The following is a 19,416-nucleotide window of genomic DNA, read 5'->3' as shown; positions in this document are numbered from 1 at the left end:
TTATCCAGATCAAGGGGTCAGTGATGGTTTTTGACCAGGTGACAAAAAAATTGGAAAAGAGCTATTAGTGCTGTTGTAGTGACACTGGCTATGAATGGGGGTGGGGCTCCCCACAATAAAATCATGCCATGAAGGAAAGGGAGCACAACTTCCATTCAAACCTATAGTGGAGGATGTGCCAAGAGGCCAAAAAGCAGAGATCTGGATGAACATGAATGTAAATGGGCCAGCTCAGAGCCATAAAATATCTTTTCAGAAGAGAAACAGATCAGTCAGTCACACATATAGACTATGGGACCATGCATGGCCTCAAAGGAATGGACTTTCAGAATTTTCTGGAAAGTATACATGGAAGTTCACATACAGCAGTGGCCCAGTTTTTATTACTAATCATTTGTATAGTCCATACCAGATGTAGGCAACATTGTACAGAGACAAAGGGAGGGTACAGAGTAGCAGTTACTACTGTTACCAGAAGGCATGGGATTAAGGGTGCATGAGATAACTTGCTGGTGCGGCAGTTACTACCTTTAACCAATAGGTCTTGATGCTTTTGATGCAACTGCAACATTGCTCTCTGCTTCAAAGGAAGGGGTGGGGGGGGGCAGGAGTGGTAGGAAAGAGGAATTGAATTCAGCGACAACCAACATAAGCCCTGACCTTTTTGCAGTCAGATACTAATGCGTAGACAAAGAAAAAAAACAAAAGACTGCTTCTACAGCCAAGTCCATAAAGCAAAGCAGGTCAACCATAAGGCTTGTGGATAACTGCATGGAGCAGCAGTTTCTACCTTTAAGAGGATCATAGGGGTAACTTGCACGGCACAGCAGATACTACCATAAGAAGCTTGCTGGGAAGACTGGATGGTCCTTTTCTGCCATTTATATGTATGTATTTGTATGTATTTAGAATACAATGAGCAATTTTTTGCAGCTCTCTGCCTTTTGTAATACACTAGTGGGATCTGACCTCTGTGGCACTGTGCAAGTACAGAGCTAACTACAGATTACTATGGGAGAAACATGAATCTTCAATAGGGCTGCAGGAAATCCATGGCAGCCCCAGGATTTGCAAAAGGGCTACCTATGGGTTTGCAATAGCTGACAGGGCATGGATTTGCATGGAAATTCTCATTATTTTAGAAGCTAGAATTGCCAAGCAATTTACTTGGCTGGCATGTATGCTTCACCCAATGCAGGCTTTAGTTAAGTAAAGGAGTCTTTTCAACACACAAAAACCTGAAGAGATACCAGCAGCAGAGGTTTCCATTGCAGAGAAATGTTCAATATTTAGTGATATCTTCAGTATGGAAATTAAATCTGTAATTGGTGAATTGCATGCAACAAACTCATTATTAGATCCATGCCCTTTTGCAATTGTACACGGACTTAAGGACCACACTTATGTTTATTAAGCTGACTGTAAATAAATCACTTTCAGAAGGTATCGTACCTTGTCAATTAAAGGAAGCCACAGTTAGACCTATACAAACAAATTCTCTATTGCCTCTAGATTTGGTCTCAAACTTTAGGCTAACTGTGCCTCTGCTAACACTAGTGAAAATATTATAAAAATGTGTTCTTAAAGAACTTGAAGATTTTCTGGAAGCATAAAGTATTGAGCGATTGCTTCTTTCCTTATTAACTGTATTGTATACTAGGTTCGACCAGGGTAAATCTGGCATATTAATGCAACTAGATATGCCATTAGCATTTGACAATCTTAATATATTGATTGGTTGTCTTAAACAAATAGGGTTAGGGGGTGGTTATCTTAACATGGTTTGGATCCTTTTTGACAGGTCAGAAACAGTGAAGATATGTGGGAGACACTTGCTCTCAATAGATACATTTACAGGATCCACCCTGTCTGCTGTCTTATTTAACCTTTATGTGCAATAGTTGGGAAAGATTCTTTTTTTTTTTTTAATTTATTTATTTATTCAATTTTACAACTTATACACAAAGAACCCTTTGCATTCAATCAGGAGGAATATTCAAAAGAAAAATGTTACACCACATTAATTGTAATATACAATTATTTTTAAACGAAAATATTTATCCCCTTTTTTCTAAGTAACATGGGAGAGGAACAGAGAAAAGAAAAGGAGTGGTTAAGAAAAATTTAAGCTAGCACTCTGTTAACAACCCATTCATTTATAAATTAGAACCAGATCTTTTAGGTTATAGGGGTTTCCTTTCTGGCATCTATGAAGCCCCTTAACTGTTCTGGATTAAAGAAGACATAAGTGTTCCCAGAGTGCTTTACTACGCATCTTGCGGGGTAACGCAGAAGAAAATTTGCACCAAGAGCTATAACTTCAGGGCGCATAGTTATAAATGATTTTCTGCGTAGTTGTGTAACCCTGGAGAGATCAGGAAACATACGGATTAATCCACCCAAGTATGTTGTATTAATTGCTTTAAAGTAGTGTTTCATTATCATGGCTCTATCATACTCTGAAAACAGAGAGACAAAGAGTACAGTTCTTTCAGAAATTTCAAGTCCAGAACTTTCCAAATACTGAGATAAGTTGTTGAAATTCCCAGTATCCCCTACTGGGGATATCTGTATTTGGCTCTGTCCTTGTCTTAAAAATAAAATCTTTTTTACAGATGGTATCTGTTCTTCTGGGATCTGTAGAATTTCCTTCAGATATCTCTTAAAAGTTAGTAATGGAATTTCCCCCACCACTTTCGGGAAATTCAAAACCCTTAGGTTTAGCTGTCTGAGATAATTTTCTACTGATTCTAGTCGTCTTGTTAAAACCCCCTGATCTTTCACACATATAGCATTTATATCAGACATTTGTTTTAACTCTAATTTTACTTGCTGTAATTCTTGTGATTGTTCTGTTCCCCTCAGATGTAATTGCTTGTCAAGAGAGTCCATTTTGAGTGAGATTTCCTCAGTTTTTTGGGCTTGCTCATTAAATGCCATAGTTAACCCCGCAACCAAGTCCCAAAGGGACTCTATTGTGATTTCCGTCGGTCTTTTCACCTCTATGGGACCTCTTACTAGGCCACCCGTTCCCTCTCCTCCACCCACAGCTGTTCTAGATCTCTGCAACATATCCTCATTTCGGTACTCACTCCTTGCTGCAGCTTCAAAAGGGCTCGAGGCATCGGGTGATCCCTCCACTTTCGCGGAACTTCCTGGCAGTCCACCCAATGAAGTCGCTCCTGTGACAGTTTGCACTGGCGACTCAACTTGCCCAGCTGTCCACGCTGAGGTAGCATTCGGCGGTAATCGTGGTTCTGGTGGGGACAGCGATATATCCCCAAGCGGGGAAGGGACTCCTCTTCCCACACCGCTAGCGGGGCTCGTTGTCCCTAATGGAATGGGTGACGCAAATTCAGTGATTACCCGCTGTCCTGTGGTTGGTGAGGGTTCGGGTGAATAGACCCTCACCTTCCCCTTTCTTTTGTGCGGCATTATTAAAGAAATCCTATTTAGGACAAATGAAAGACAGGAGCGCTGAAATTACGTCAGCAAACAGCTAGATTTTCCAATCTGTGGCGACTCGCGCCGAGGGAGACCAGCTTTTGTACTGCCAGTCCCAAGCTGATGACGTTGGCGTCGTCGATTCGTGGGCGGGGCTCCAGGGGCCAGGAAAACGCGTCTCCTCCACCCCAGCAAAAAGGTAATCCAGCTCGGCTAGTCAGTAATTCTTTCAAGAAAAATCTTCTCTGCTCCGTCCGGGAAAGATTCTTTAATTACTAGAATTAATATATTTTATATATGTAGAAAATATACAGCTTTTTTTATTCCCTGTTCCACTGATGGGGCCATTCCCGAACCACGACTTCAAAATCGCATGAAAGAGATTAATGACTAGTTACATGAAAATGCTGTGGGTAGGAAAATGTTTACCACCTTTAAATCCTTGTTTTATTGGTATATTTTATTTATTTTATTTATATTTTGCTTTTCATGCACTTCAAAGCAGATTACATTTAGATACTGTAGGTATTTCCCTATATATATATATATCCCTGTTCTGTCCCCATTAATGGGGACAGAACAGGGACAGATAACCTATGTTTACCACAGCCCCTCCTTCATAGTAAACGTGACACCATTGGTAACCCAGCAGAGAAGTCTGAAAGCCCTGCCTATAAAAGGGAGTATGCCTTTAACAAAAGCCCCCTCCCTTCAGGTTCCCTCCTGAGTCACTGGGTCCAGGGCTCTCTCCTATTGGCTCTCGCCCTTACCTCAGCTGAGGAGATTGCTCCGGTATTCATTGCCGTGACAGTGGGTTAGTCCCAGCCAAGCCAGCAGCTGTTTTACGTGCCTGTAACCGTGTTACAGAACAGCTTTTTACGTTCCATCTACTGCTTAATAATAAGACAAATCAGCTTCAACCCCACGATCTCTTTCCCTGCACCCCAAGAATCTGCACCTTCCTTCCCTTGCCTTATCCAGCTAACAAGGATCTCTGCCTATGGCACAGACGTTTGAAACCAACTTTTGTAAGTAGTTATTAATTAGCTTTACAATAAAGATTTCAAACTTAAAGATCTTTGTTTGAGGACTGATTGGATGGAACGTTGACTGCTTTGAAAGAGGGAACTTGGAAGTTTCTGTAAAACAAAACAGTATAAAGCTGTACAGTGAGCCCGATAGGGCTTACAATCTAAGACGTAGATTCTAAGACGTAGATTCTAAGACGTAGATTCATCATTTTGCTATAAATTCTAAGACGTAGATTCATCATTTTGCTATAAATATAGTGATAAAAGAAGGGGTGTGGTTTAGCTAATTTTCCTGATACCACATCACAGAGAGAGAGAGAGAGAGAGAGAGACTGACTCTGTAGAGGCTCACAAAAAAGTTAACTATTTATACTACTGTAAGAGAGAGCATCAGGGTGAGATTTGTGGGGTGAGATGGGTTTTGGAGGGCAGTTTTATATTCACAGTCATACGTGCGAACAGCAAAGTTACCATCAGTGAAGTTTTAATGTGATTTGGAATGATAAAAGGTGAAAGAAAAGTAGATCTGCAACATTTACTCTCTACCTAGCTTGATTGCAGCTAGGTAACATATTCATCAAGCTAAGTAGAGAGAACATGGTACAAATCTTTTCTTCTTTCAACTTTCATCACTCCAAATCACAATAAGTCTTCACTGATGGTAAGTTTGCTGTTCGCACATATGATTGTGCATGTAAAACTGCCCCACCCCCCAAAAGCCATCTCACCCCACAAACCTCACCCTGAGTTCATAATGCCCCCTCTTACAGTGGTAGAAAAAGTTCAAATATAAGTGAGCCTCCACAGAGGCTCTCTCTCGCTCTCTCCTCCCCCTCTCCCCTAGATAAAAGCATTGCAATTAATTCAAAATGTGGCTGCAAAACTACTTTTGGGACTGAATTCTTTTGCGCACATCACTCCAATTTTGTGCAGCCTTCATTGGCTGCCTATAAAATGATACTCACAATTTAAAATACTTATTAAACACACATTTTATATGGAAGTAGTAAATACAAAGTGTGTTTAGACTTATATCCATACTCGTGCATTAGGTTCATTGGGAACACAGATGCTTGCTATTCCTTCACTTCAAGGATATTCATTGTAAGTTACAAGTGTACAAGCAGTCTCTTATGCTGAGCCAATTTTATGGAATTCTCTTCTAGTGAAGCTGCAGGAAGAGGAAGATATCAAAGCTTTCAGGAAGAAGCTTAAGGCTTTCTATTTCAAGGAAGCCTAGAAATAATTGAATTTGAAGTATTTTATTGCTTTTTTTTTTAAGATGATTTGTGTATTTATATTGTCTACTTACTATGTTTTATTTATTATGAACTTTTTCTTGTGATGCACAAAGAACTAACATTGGGAAGGTGAGGAATATAAATATTATAAATAAATCAATGTCCCCAGGCTCCCATGTTTGTACAGCATCAGATGAAACCACCTAATTAGCCTTTGCTGCACAATTTACAAGCCTTCACACAATCAACATTCCTGAAGATTCTCCACCTCTTAATTCTGTCTCAGCTATCTCTCTGCTCTTTCTCCAGTCCATCACCTGGCAAACAGCCTGGAGGAAAGGAAGGGCAAGACTGGTGTGAACGGAGAAAGCGGTAGAATGTTTGATCTCTCAAAGATCCCTTAAATCATACCAAATATGAATATAATTCCCAAATAGAGTGGAGTAGTAAATGGAGATTTCTCTGAGGAGGTGGTTGTTACTAGTGCCTCAGGGATCGGTCCTTAGACCGGTTCTTTTAAACATTTTTGTAAGTGACATAACGAAAAGGTTGTCAGGAAAGGTTTGTCTTTTTGCCAATGATACGAAAATCTGTAACAGGGTGGGCAGCCAGAAAGGAGTGGAAAACATGAGGAGGGATCTAGCAAAGTTTGAGGAATAGTCTAAAGTCTGGCAGCTAAGATTTAATGCTAAAAAATGCAGAGTAATGCATTTAGGATGCAAAAACCCAAGGGAAACATACAGTATTGGAGGTGAAATTCTTCTAAGCTCAAAGGAAAAGCAGGATCTGGGGGTAATTGAATATGATAATCTTAAGGATGCCAAACAGGTGGATAAAGTGATGGTAAAAGCCAGAAAGATGCTTAGCTGCATAGAGAGAGGAATGGTCAGCAGAGAAAGGGAGTTGATATTGCCCCGTATAGGTCCCTGATAAGACTTCACTTTAAATACTGGGGTAGATTTTCAGACCGCGCAAATAGGCGTACTTTTGCTGGCGCATCAGGCACCAGCAAAAGTACGCGGGATTTTAGTAGATACGCGCGGAGCCGCGCGTATCCGCTAAAATCCGGGATCGGCGCGCGCAAGGCTATGGATTCTGTATAGCCGGCGCGCGCCGAGCCGCGCAGCCTACCTCCGTTCCCTCCGAGGCCGCTCCGAAATCGGAGCGGCCTCGGAGGGAACTTTCTTTTGCCCTCCCCTCACCTTCCCCTACCTAACCCACCCGCCCGGCCCTGTCTAAACCCCATCCTTACCTTTGTCGGGGGATTTACGCCTCCCTCCGGGAGGCGTAAATCCCTGCACGCCAGCAGGCCGCTAGCGCGCCGGGACGCGACCTGGGGGCAGGTCCGGAGGGTGCGGCCACGCCCCCGGACCGCCCCGGGCCGTAACCACGCCCCCCGGACCCGCCCCCGAAACGCTCCCAACACGCCCCCAAAACGGCGCTGCGCTCGGTCCCGCCCCCCGACACGCCCCCTCCGAAAATCCCGGGACTTACGCGAGTCCCGGGGCTCTGCGCGCGCCGGTAGGCCTATGTAAAATAGGCTCACTGGCGCGCAGGGCCCTGCTCGCCTAAATCCACCCGGATTTGGGCGGATTTAGGCGAGCAGGGCTCTTAAAATCCGCCCCACTATGTACAATTCTGGAGACTGCATCTTCAAAAGGATATACACAGGTCCAGAGGGTGGCTTTAAAAAGGTCAGTGATCTTTGTTATAATGCGTATGGGGGATAGGCAAATTTCTAAACATGTATACCCTAGAGGAAAAGCAAGATAGGGGAGATATGATAAAGACATTCAAGTATCTCATAGGTTTCCATACACTGGAGGTAAACCTTTTTGAATGAAAAGGAGGCTCTAGAACAATAGGTCATGAGATGAGGGTGAAAGGGGGGTAGATTTAGGAGTAATCTTAGCAAATATTTCTTTATAGAGGTGGTGGTGGATGTGTGGAACAGCCTCCCAGTGGAGGTAGTAGAGACAAAAAAAAGTATCTGAATTCAATAATGCAGGGGATAAATGCAAGGAACCTGGAAGGGGGCAGACTGGATGGGCCATATGGTCTTTTTCTGCCGTCATGTTTCGATGTGTCTATAAAGACCTGGAAACTTTTAAGAGATCCAAAACTGCTGTTGTCCAATAGCTGGCAAAGAGGGCATACATTTCAATTCATAGGAGCCTTGATGGCAGCTCAAAATTTCAAACTTGTATTACTACATTACCATATGCCAGATATATGTACACAAATATTTCTGTTTAATTAACAGCATGACAAACTGCTGTTGAGAGCATTTTCAGCACACTTTTTTTTGCAAAATCATATACTTGAAAAGATGAAAAGGACTTTCAAAAAATTTAAAAAGCATTGTTGCACTATTTCAATTCAAAGCAAAAGTAGAATTTGAAAGTTAAAAATCTGCAACATATGTCAATTTAATACACTTGATTGTTGTACCTCATATATTTTATATTATATATAGTTTAAATATTGTTTAAAAACAAACATACATGTGTTAACTTTTTTGCAAAATTATGCTAATTTGCCACATAAATGCCACAGAATTTTGAAAAGTCTGCTACAGGAAAGCAGGGGCTCTAGTTATGGACAGAAAGGTGACATTTTTGAGGGCTAATGGTTTAAGTCATTAATTCAGATAATGAACAAGATTTAGGAAAGGAATTAAAAAATGCTAAATTAAATTTTTCCTCCATTTACACCTCCTCCACTATCATGGAACATTGCCTAACATTGACACTAGATGAAAGGGAGCTTAAGAGTTTGCTAAAAACGAGAATTAAAAGCCCTCTCCCCACTCTTTAAAAAAAAAAGTTTGTTCCAAAATATATTCTATTAGGGAGCTAATGTTGTCTAACCATTCTTGAAATAATCTTAAATTATTTTCATTATAACACAAAGCAAAAATGGAATCCGGAACTGGAATGGTGCCAGCAGAAGACTGAAAAAAATAAGATTACACACTGCCTACCTGAAACAACTATCACTTAGCCACTATGAACCTAGTGCCACTGTCTGATGTCAAGAAGTGCAATATGCATTCATAATGAAGTCCCAGGCCAATCTAGTGCAAACAATTTGGGTTCTCTACCAAGGCCAGGCCTCTGCTCCCCAGGCAGCATTCACAGCCACTGCTCACCTTCGACATCTAGTGGCCAGAAATAACATTCTTAAGTAAGCTGCAATTTGTTGCTCCTAGAGATAGCTGTACTGAAATGGAGGGTATAAAAGGAAAAAAAAAATCTCAGACAGTTCAGGCAGTTTATGATGCCATACCCTAACAGAGGCCAGGTCTGACTGGGCTGGCATTCGAAAAGAGGAGGAAACTGCCAAGGCAAAAAACCACAATAGTCCCTTATTCCCAATATAAAGGTAGCAGGAGAAAGCAATGAGATAATGCAGAGTTAAGGAAATATTGAGATTCATAACTAGCCTTTGACTAAATGTTCTATATTTCTGCAACAAAACAGGATATATTGCATTAAATTCAAAAGTCATTACTACTGCAACTCTCTTCTTCTCAACTTACCGCTAAACATCATTCGCCCACTCCAGATTCTGCAGAACGCAGCTGAAGAATCCTCACAGGAGCAAAAAAGCATGACCACATTACCCCAACATGTATTTCACTTCATTGGCTACCAATAAGATACAGGATTGAATACAAAGTCCTATCCATCCTACATAAAATTATATATGAAGAACAAGAAAATTGGCTAAGCCCCTACATACAACTACATACCCCAAGCAGAAACCTTAGATCAGCAAATAAGGGACTCCTAAAAACACCACCAACGCACTCAAATCAACTCACCTCAACCCAAAAAAGAGTAATCTCCCTTGGTAGCCCAAAACGTTGGAACTCCCTACTGACTAAGCTCAGAACTCAAGAAAACCTAAAAACCTTCAAAAAGGAGTTAAAAACGTTCAACAAAGCATACCAACTCACCCAATGAACAACACAACATCATCGCCCTCCAATCCAACCTCATGAATAACTAAATGAAATTCATCACGTCTAGGTTTTCCTAAATAAGAAATGAAACAAAAAACGGAACTAAATCCTTACACATGTAATCCCCTATGCTTAATAACAGTTTGTACTTTGCATCCCTTGTTTAACCCCCCTTATCCCTGTTATTTTGATGTTTCCGGATGACGGTATATAAAATTCATTAAATAAATAAAAAATTAAAAAAGATCCCTACATTGTTTCTTTTGGAAAGTATAACCATTTGAAAGCAAGGAAAATCTTTTTGCATAATTACTTATCTTTTCATTGTATTTCTGCTAAAGATACCAGGTGTCTGTCTCAAACGGGCATAAGTATACGGAGTACATTCCATAAGCTAGCAAACTACAACAGGTACCAGAGAACAGTGGTTTGAACAAGTTTTCTCTTGTAGTACTTTGCCTTTCAACTTCAAGGAATATATATGCAATAGCACTGCAATATTAATTTAAAATACATTCAGAAGTAAAGCTATATTTAAATAAATTAAATGAAGCCAGTAAAAATGCAAACACCATTCTGTTTAACAAATGCATCTTTGCAGAAATCCAAATGCAAACTCTTTAGCCATATTACTTAAACATAATTTACTGTACCTGATGCCCAGCTTTGATCTGTTTCAAAACGTTGTCATAGCACACTTCTTCCATATCATGTAGCTGTTGCACCTAGGTAGATAAAAATTAGCATAAATATCAACTGGATATCAAGCATGTTGTCATATCTGAAACAAAACATTTGTTTGTACTTATTTTATGTATTTTAGCTCAGAAAAGGACTTATGTTCTTAAAGGTGTGTATCAAAAATAAGAGGGTAGAAAAGGGAAGATGCTGGGCCAACAGTTCCTTGCATAACTCCGTATTTTAAAACTGGAGACCTTGGCATACGTCGGCTTATCTGTGCAACTTTACTGCTACTCCAGATGAGGAAGTAGTCTGCAGATCTTGAGTTTTAGGGCTTACAGGACAGGGTGAGGGGTCTGGGTCAACTGGGGGGTGTGCAGGATGAAGCACCAGAGAGTTTTGAAGACCGTGATAATTACTGGGCAAACTGGTGGACTAATTGGAAAAACTGGCTTGTTCCTTGCACATGCATGTTTTAAAATCCGCCTACATATGCATGCAAAAGCTGGAAAATTCCTAAGAAAGATATGCAAAGTATGTTTTCTTGAGCAATCTCTTAAGATTGGGCGCTCACTTATGTTCGTTTTAAAATTATTCTGTTAGAAGATAATTTTCAAAGGTTCTTCTGTAGGTAAAATACAGCTAAGTCCAGAGAAATAGCCCTTTAGAAAATTATGCAAAAAATATATGCATAAAATTATGCATATACACACTGCACATGTGTTCTTTTTATGCACAGATGAGAGAGGCACCCCAAGGGATGATGTAAGGATGGGGTTGGGACTTATGCACATACTTCTTATAATTAAAAAGTACATGAGTAAATTATCTCAGCAAAACAATGTGAACTAAATAGTTATAGTTGTGAAAGTGTACATTTTACTTTGAAAATTGGGGTAACCTAGGTGTATAACACTCCATAAATGTATGCAGCCTATTAAAAAAGAAATAGCTTTTGTACATTAACCCTGTTTTTAATTTGAATATTTAAATGTTGAGATTACTTACCTGATAATCTCCTTTTCCTTAGTGTAGACAGATGGACTCAGAACAAGTGGGTATAGTGTGCTCGTGCTAGCAGTTGGAGACGGATCTGACGTCAGCACGGGTACATATACCCCCACAGGAAGTGAAGCAACTCAGTAATCTTCCTTGCAAAAGCTGTTATGGATATATGTGTACTGACGATCAATGAATTAGTGAAACAGGATTCCCCTGACCGATTGATAATAGCTGGAGACCGCCAGCGCTTCCAACCGGAAGGCGTCGACACTTGGCCGAGTGGACGCTCACGTGTAAGAAAGGACATGGCTTACCTTGAATCGGTGAAACCCATGTATACCGGCAGCTGGGCGGGATGCTGAGTCCATCTGTCTACACTAAGGAAAAGGAGATTATCAGGTAAGTAATCTCAACATTTCCTGGCGTGTAGCCAGATGGACTCAGAACAAGTGGGATGTACAAAAGCTACTCCCGTACTGGGCGGGAGGCTGCCTGAGGACCGCGTAGGACTGCCCTCGCAAATGCTGTGTCCTCCCTGGCCTGGACATCCAGACGGTAAAATCTGGAAAAGGTATGGAGGGAGGACCATGTCGCCGCCTTACATATCTCCGCGGGCGACAGCATCCTAGATTCTGCCCAAGAGGCCGCCTGCGCTCTGGTGGAATGAGCCTTGACTTGCAGAGGTGGTGACTTCCCGGCCTCTACGTAGGCCGCTCTGATAACTTCTTTGATCCAGCGGGCTATGGTGGGCCGAGAGGCCGCTTCCCCTTGCTTCTTCCCGCTGTGGAGGACGAACAGATGGTCCGTCTTTCGTACTGCTTCTGTCTTTTCCAAGTATCTGGGCAGCAGTCTGCCGATGTCGAGATGGCATAGCAAACACCCTTCTTCTGATTTCTTCAACCCCGCCGTAGTTGGCAAAGATATGGTTTGGTTGAGGTGAAATTGTGAGACTACTTTAGGTAAGAAAGAGGGAACCGTGCGAAGATGGATAGCCTCTGGAGTGATTCTGAGAAAGGGATTACGGCAGGACAGCGCTTGTAGCTCTGAGATGCGGTGTGCGGAACACACTGCCAGCAAGAAAACCATCTTCAAAGTTAGCGAACGGAGAGACAGGCCCCGAAGGGGTCTGAAGGTGGATCCCGCGAGGAAATCCAAAACTAGGTTGAGGTTCCACAGGGGCACCAGCCACTTCAGTGGCGGACAAATATGCTTGACTCCTTTCAGGAAGCGGGAAACATCTGGGTGCGTGGCAATGGTCTTGCCATCCCTCCTGGGACCGTAGCAAGACAGCGCAGCCACCTGAACCTTGATGGAGCTTAGGGAGAGACCCTTCTGAAGCCCATCCTGCAGGAAATCCAGAACAATAGGAATTGTGGTCGCATGTGGATTGGTGCCATGAGTGTCGCACCAGGCTTCAAATACTCTCCAGATCCTTATGTAGGTGAGGGATGTGGAAAACTTGCGAGCTCGGAGGAGTGTATCTATCACCGGCTCTGAGTAACCTCTTTTCTTCAGTCTAGCCCTCTCAATGGCCAGACCGTAAGAGAGAATTGAGTCGGATCCTAGTGGAGGATGGGACCTTGATGAAGCAGGTCCCTGAGAGGAGGCAGGGGAAGAGGCTCCCCTGACAGTAGTCTTCTCATGTCCGCGTAGATTTTGAAAACACGCTCAGCGAGCGTGCAGGCGCTCCAAACTGCTTTGGAGACGGAAATTACTGAGTTGCTTCACTTCCTGTGGTGGTATATGTACCCGTGCTGACGTCAGATCCATCTCCAACTGCTAGCACGAGCACACTATACCCACTTGTTCTGAGTCCATCTGGCTACACGCCAGGAAATGTTCAGTTTCAAGTGATTTTTTTTTTTTGTGGCCATAGCAAATGTAGAGTACCACTGACGCAAGTGTATGTGAAATGGATGTGTGTGACATGCTTATCTGATGGGGAAAATAAAACTGAAAATTCAGCATGGGACTGCAAGACAGAGAAAAGAAACAAAAAGAAGAGTACTGGGGAAAAAGATACAGTGTGAAAACTTTTTGACTAGTATTCACAGAAGAATGGCTTGCTGATGAACTGCAGATAAATGAAAGCAGCACAAAGGAAAGAGATGAATGTCAGTCCATTTCTAGAAGAGAGTCTGAACAGCAGTAGCAAAACAAAATGGACAAAGCAATAGGGACAGATGGGATATTATCACAAGACATTAAGAGAGCTTGGGAAAGGGATTACAGGAGTACTAACAATCTTGTTTGATAGCTCACTGAAGATGGAAGCGATTCCAGAAGACTGGAGAATACATTTTTATTCCAAGAAAAGAAGTGAGGAATAGGCTGTTGACTGCAGACCAGTTAGCCTGACCTTAGTATTTAAGAAATGAATAGAACTGTGTTCAAGCCAAGAATTTTTATTGGAAGTTACTACAGTCTTAGCTATGAGGTTCACCTATATTAGAGTGAGAGAGTTCTCTGTGATAGTATCTGAACTGTGGAACATCCTCCTCTTAGAAGATGGAAATGAACATTTTTTACAAAAAGGATCAAGGCATACTTATTCCCAGTCAGACTGTTTGCTCTCTGTGAGTGATGGGGATTGGGGCGGAGGGGCTAATGCTGCCACTCTTCCCTCCTCTCCTACGTCACCATTTAAAGGTGAGGGAAGTCAGTAGGCCCACGTCAGGGTGGTGCCAAAGGGCAGCGTGATGCTCCCCACCATGTGGAAGTTCCTTCCCCCTAGCCAGTCCCACAGGGAAAAACCTGCCAATCTGCTAGAGGCCAATTAATTGAGTGCCGGATAATATAGCTTTTCCTGTTTCTTTTCTGAAACACAAGAGCTAAAAAAGTCCAAAACGCTATCTCAGTGTCAAGATACCAAACAAAAAAAAAAAGAGAATCAGCAGATATTTTTTGCACAAGCAAGTGTAAAACAATGTAATGGGCATGAGCAAGCCGGGACAAGTGCTCAACTTCATTCAGAGATAGCCTGGACCTCTCACTCACTCATCCACGCAACCCAGAAGGGTAGAACAAAGTCTCTTACGTTGTTAAAGAATTCAAAGGTACAGAGTTTTCAAATTTTTCAAATACAAATAAAAAAATACAATGGTCATAGCTGTGAGCAAGGGCTCACTAATGTTGCTATTACAGATGGTAGTACAATATAGAAATAGAATTGTATTGCTTTATTCTCGTATATTCTAATTTCTGGTAAAGAAACTTCTAGTTAGAAGCTGTAGAAGGCCGAGCTGCAAAACTCAGCTAGCCCCCCTTTTTTCCCCCCTCCCCCCCCTTCTTGCTGAGAAACACTAACCACACAGCACTATTTATTATGCTTAGGCTGGCACATATAGTTACAGACAAGGAAAGGAATGTGTAAGTCTGTATCTCCTCCCACATCCCTCCCTGCACCTGATTCTAACAAAGACTTTTTCATAGCAGTACAAACTAACAAGAAAAATTGCAATTTAGGAACAGCATGTGTGTGTTTTTCCAAAAAGCAATGTTATAGGCAGACAGGATGAAATTCGCAGCAAAAGTACATCCAATTTTAGGTTAAAATTGAAAGTTGAAACTTGGCATTAGAATATGTTGTTTAAGTAAAACGTAAGGAGAAGAAATTGAAACAGACCACAGAAGTGTGATACCCCATATTTGGAAGTCTGAAACGCATGAGAGATGCCTGAAGCAGAGAGAACACTGAAATGAAGGCATCAGATAGGTTGAGCATCCTGAGATGGGAAGGAGTAAAATGATAAGCGAATGTACAATAGTAAGATGTTTTAGCGTTGTGGGTGTGCCTACTTCTGTATGACACCCGTACTTGCAAGTTCGTAAAATAAAGAAATAGATTATCTCACCAACTCTTGTGTTCACTATATAATTTTCTGAGAAGGTGCAATACCACTTCTTACATAGCTAAGCACAAACATTTTCCTGATAGTATAGGTGTAGGAAAATTCTAATATGTGTAAGACCCAAAACCCTGACGTCAGCTGGCAGTTTAGAAAGCCCTGCATCAAGGGGAACTTGTCTTAAATAACAGTTGCTTTGCTTCAGATTTCCCGATCGCAATGAGTTCAAGTGAAGACCACACTTGGTCTCATTACATTAACAAATATTTGTTTTACTTTCATCCGTGCAAATATCTTTTTGATTCTCTTTTTTTTTTTTCTGTTTTGTGATTCTTCTGTGACACACCATCTGCTTACAGCGTTCATTTGAGGAATGATTAAACAAAAAGCATAAAATACAAAATACAAAAAAGTGTTGCTGAAGCAGGTGGTGGAGAAAGATATGGTTAGCTGAGAATGCTACCACCACCTGAATTGTTTCAACAAACAGTATACTGTAACTCTGGTCATCACATTTCAAAAAGGTTATAACAGAATTAGAAAAGGTGCAGAGAAGGACAACCAAAATTATAAAGGAGATGGGATGATCCCGCTATGAGGAAAGGCTAAAGAGTTTAGGACTCTTCAGAATGGAGAAGACACAGCTGAGGGAAGATATGACAGATTTATAAAATAATGAGTAGAGTGGAAAGAGTAAATGTGGAGCAGTTGTTTACTCTTTCAAAGAGAACAAAGGCTAGAGAACACACAATGAAGTTACTAGGTAATACATTTAAACTAATAAGAGAAATATTTTTTTTTACTCAATGCATAATTAAGCTCTGGAATTCATTGCCAAAGGATGTGATGAAAACTGTCAGTGTAGCTGGGTTTAAAAAGGTTTGGACAAGTTCTTGGAAGAAAAGTCCATAACCGTTAAGGCAGACTTGGGGAAATCCACTGCTTATCCCTGGGATTATTTATCATAGACTCCATCAACCTTCTGGGATATTACCAAGAACTTGTGACCTGGATTGGCCACTACTGGAAACAAGAAACTGTGCTTGATAGACCTTTGGTCTGACCTAGTATGACAAATCTTATGTTCTTATGTACAGTCCAAAAACCTGTACTGTTTAAAGTAATTTGTCTACAGTTATTAAGCTACTGTTTCCCTGTGCTGACCTGCTGTCTTTTGTGATTACCATCATGGCAAAGTACTTCTCTCTCCTTCCACCACTGTTACTTTCCCTCAGAACACATTATATGAGTGACCCTGCCTTCTTATGACATCATTGGGTGGCCAGTGTAAGTTCTGGGTGTCAGCCGTGGCATACTAGAACCTGCTGATACCATATGTGGTCTGCCAACCTGCCCTGCTCTGACCTGCAGCCCTCTCCCATTCCTGCTGCTGACTTAGTTTTCCTTCCAGCGCTGCTCCTTCCCCAGATCACCCTCTATGATTTACCCCACCCCTTCATGGCATCACCAGGTGGTTACTGTAAGTCCTGGGAGTCAATGCCATAGTTGCTATATGCACAAAGCAATATGACAAAGGAGTTGCTCCTTTATGCACTCCTTCGTATATGCCAAATGTGGGTGGAGGTGTTGTTTATTTATAAAACTTATGTTCTGCAATCTCTCAGCAATACTGTCTGATGTGGATTGTACATTACTTTCTCACTGTTTGCCATCTCTGTCTTGTGGGTTGTCAACTGTCTTTTTGGGGAAAATTAATTTATTTAAAGATTCTTAGATACCGTCTATAAAACAAAAACGACACTAGGTGGTTTACAGCAGAACATATTCAGTAAAAACAAATATAAAACAAATAAATGCAAACACAACAATTAGACAAAGCATAATACAGAAACATTAATACCTAAAAAAAAAATCCAAAATAATAATTCAAGGGAAAGCCAACAAAGTATAGCTTTCAACTTTTTCTACTTCCTTTCAGGAACCTGAATTTGCTAGTAGTATTTTTCTAATACAGACTAATACTTTTGCATGTTCCCTGTTGCTTCCCAATCTTTGCCTGTAACAATTTCTGTGTTGATAGGCAGAGGTCAAAATAGAGGTACATGCCATCTTTCATATAAACATACTTACTGTTCACCCTGCTTCTTGTCTTCTCTTCTTTGTGATTTTTCTATGTCTTCTCCTCCTACTGTTTTTTTCTCTCTTTGTACTTATTGATGTACAAGTAATTAGGAAAAAAAGTGAATGTGATTGACTTATTGTATGATGAATAGCCAAATGTTTTTTGCATCACAGAATCCTGGCATTTTGATTTTGATGCTGTCATGATTCAGTTACTCTCTCTTCCCTCTTATATTGTCAATTTGCAAGCCCTGCAGACATAAGCATGCAAATCTTTCTGATGTATATTAATTGTGGATATCCTGAAAACCTGACTGGCTGGGTGTCCCGCAGGACAGGTTTGAGAAGCACTGATCTACTGCTCTTCCTCTGATCCATCTCTCTGGTCAAAGAACAAAGAGGAATGGATCATGAAACCCTTATATAATGCAACAACTGTGCAGAATGTGAATGAACTAAAAGTAGTTAGTACTCCCCCTGATCACATACAGAGCCTTCTCAACAAGAGGAAGCCTGATAATATCATAATATATGATGGACCAGCAGTTGTCCACATCATGGAATCAAAATCTTTGAAACCATTTGGAGAATATTTCAGCTTATTGAAAAGGTATGTTGAAATTAATGTACATAAAACATTCACTGAAATAAGTAAACCTTGTGTGGGACATCTACAATGATGGAAATAGAAAATCTTGTGTATGAGCAATGCAAGGTTTGGGAACATGATTATAGGAAAAAAAAAAAAACACCAGCCCAGGCAACAACCAGCCCCCCATTAACCGAAATACACCCTTAATATTCTGTTACCCTCTCACTAACCATTGAGACTCCATTGTAAGATATAATTTCTGAGCCTGACCACTGTAAAATAGAATTCCTTCCGCCAGTGTTTTAATTGTAAGACGTAAATCATACGCCTGACTACTGTATGGTAAGAGCTCTTATACTTTGACCTTGTTAATGTATGATAAAAGCTCCTACACTTTGACCTTGTTAAAGTTCCTCTCTCTTGTTAACCATCCCCATGTTGCATTCCTCTCCCTTGTTAACCATTTCCATGTTACAAATGGTCAATGTATTAGACAAAAGAAACGTCCGATTTCCTGCTCTCTTTTGTTGAATGTAAACCAATGTGATATGTAAAAGCGAACACCGGTATAGAAAAACAAATAAATAAATAAATAAAAAGGTGAGCTAGGATTTCTTGAGAAAGGATGCAAACAAACCAAATTATTTAATCTGCTCTCTGAAGGAGTTACCTATTGTGAGTTACTGGACGGCAGTCAAGCAATTTCAACATTTTGTTGTAAGTTAAAAAAATATAAGTAAAAGAATGCACTCTTCAGAAGTGTAACCACCAGGAAGCTGACACCTCAATGAGATTTGCATTTGCACAGTTCCCACAGATGCACAATTGGTAATGTTCTCCTTCCATGTATTAAAAAGGGAACACTTGCAATCAAATTGGATTTGTTAGGACTCCAAGAAGCACTTCAGAATTAAATCAGTCCATACGATTACTATACGATTACTATGACACTTTGTGAAGAGAGGTCAGTAGCTCTCAGAGGATTCTATGCTTTCTCTGAGTGCAGTACAATTTTTTTTCTCAATTGGGTGTTGAAAATATGGAAGTCCCACAGATGACTAGGGCTTTCATGTTAGTATCTCAGCCTCACATAGACATACTTAAAGCAATACTATATTTTTTGAACATTTCACTGTCCTTTTCTACACTGCAACAAATAACGCAATGTATATGAATGAAACATGAAAACTTTTCACATCACATAACACGTCACTGACAAAGAGGCTGACCTACTAAGATGTGATTACAGAGGCCATTAATGCACATTAATTCTCTCACTTTAAAGGCTCAATTTAATGTCATGCAAATCAATTGTGAGGCAAATATCTTATTAAACAGTTGGTGTGTTAATGCTCACATTAGTGCAAAAAAACTTTACACCTCCCTAAGGTACAGTTAGGTTTCTCATGTTAATAAGAGAGTCAAACATACATTAACTATACATGTATAGATAATGAACTGTTTGGCAAAATTATGCATCTCTCCCTATTTTACATATTTTGTACTGCTCGTTTCGAGCACTTAAAAA

At 40.7% G+C, this 19,416-nt stretch overlaps 1 protein-coding gene across 9 annotated transcripts in view; it reads right to left on the bottom strand.

Annotated features, from left to right (window-relative positions):
* The window catches only part of ASCC3 (activating signal cointegrator 1 complex subunit 3), a 1,498,074-nt gene that overhangs the window by 826,947 nt on the left and 651,711 nt on the right, over nucleotides 1-19,416 (bottom strand). For all 9 annotated transcript variants that reach the window (XM_029595363.1, XM_029595357.1, XM_029595354.1 and 6 more), the window contains one exon: nucleotides 10,337-10,408. In XM_029595363.1, coding sequence (XP_029451223.1) covers nucleotides 10,337-10,408 — 72 coding nt within the window. The remainder of the gene's footprint in view (nucleotides 1-10,336; nucleotides 10,409-19,416) is intronic.

This window comes from Rhinatrema bivittatum, chromosome 3 (assembly GCF_901001135.1).
Source record: "Rhinatrema bivittatum chromosome 3, aRhiBiv1.1, whole genome shotgun sequence".
NCBI classification, from domain to species: Eukaryota; Metazoa; Chordata; class Amphibia; order Gymnophiona; family Rhinatrematidae; genus Rhinatrema; species Rhinatrema bivittatum.
Note: the sequence above shows the minus strand (reverse complement) of the source record. Positions and strands in the feature narration are given on the sequence as shown.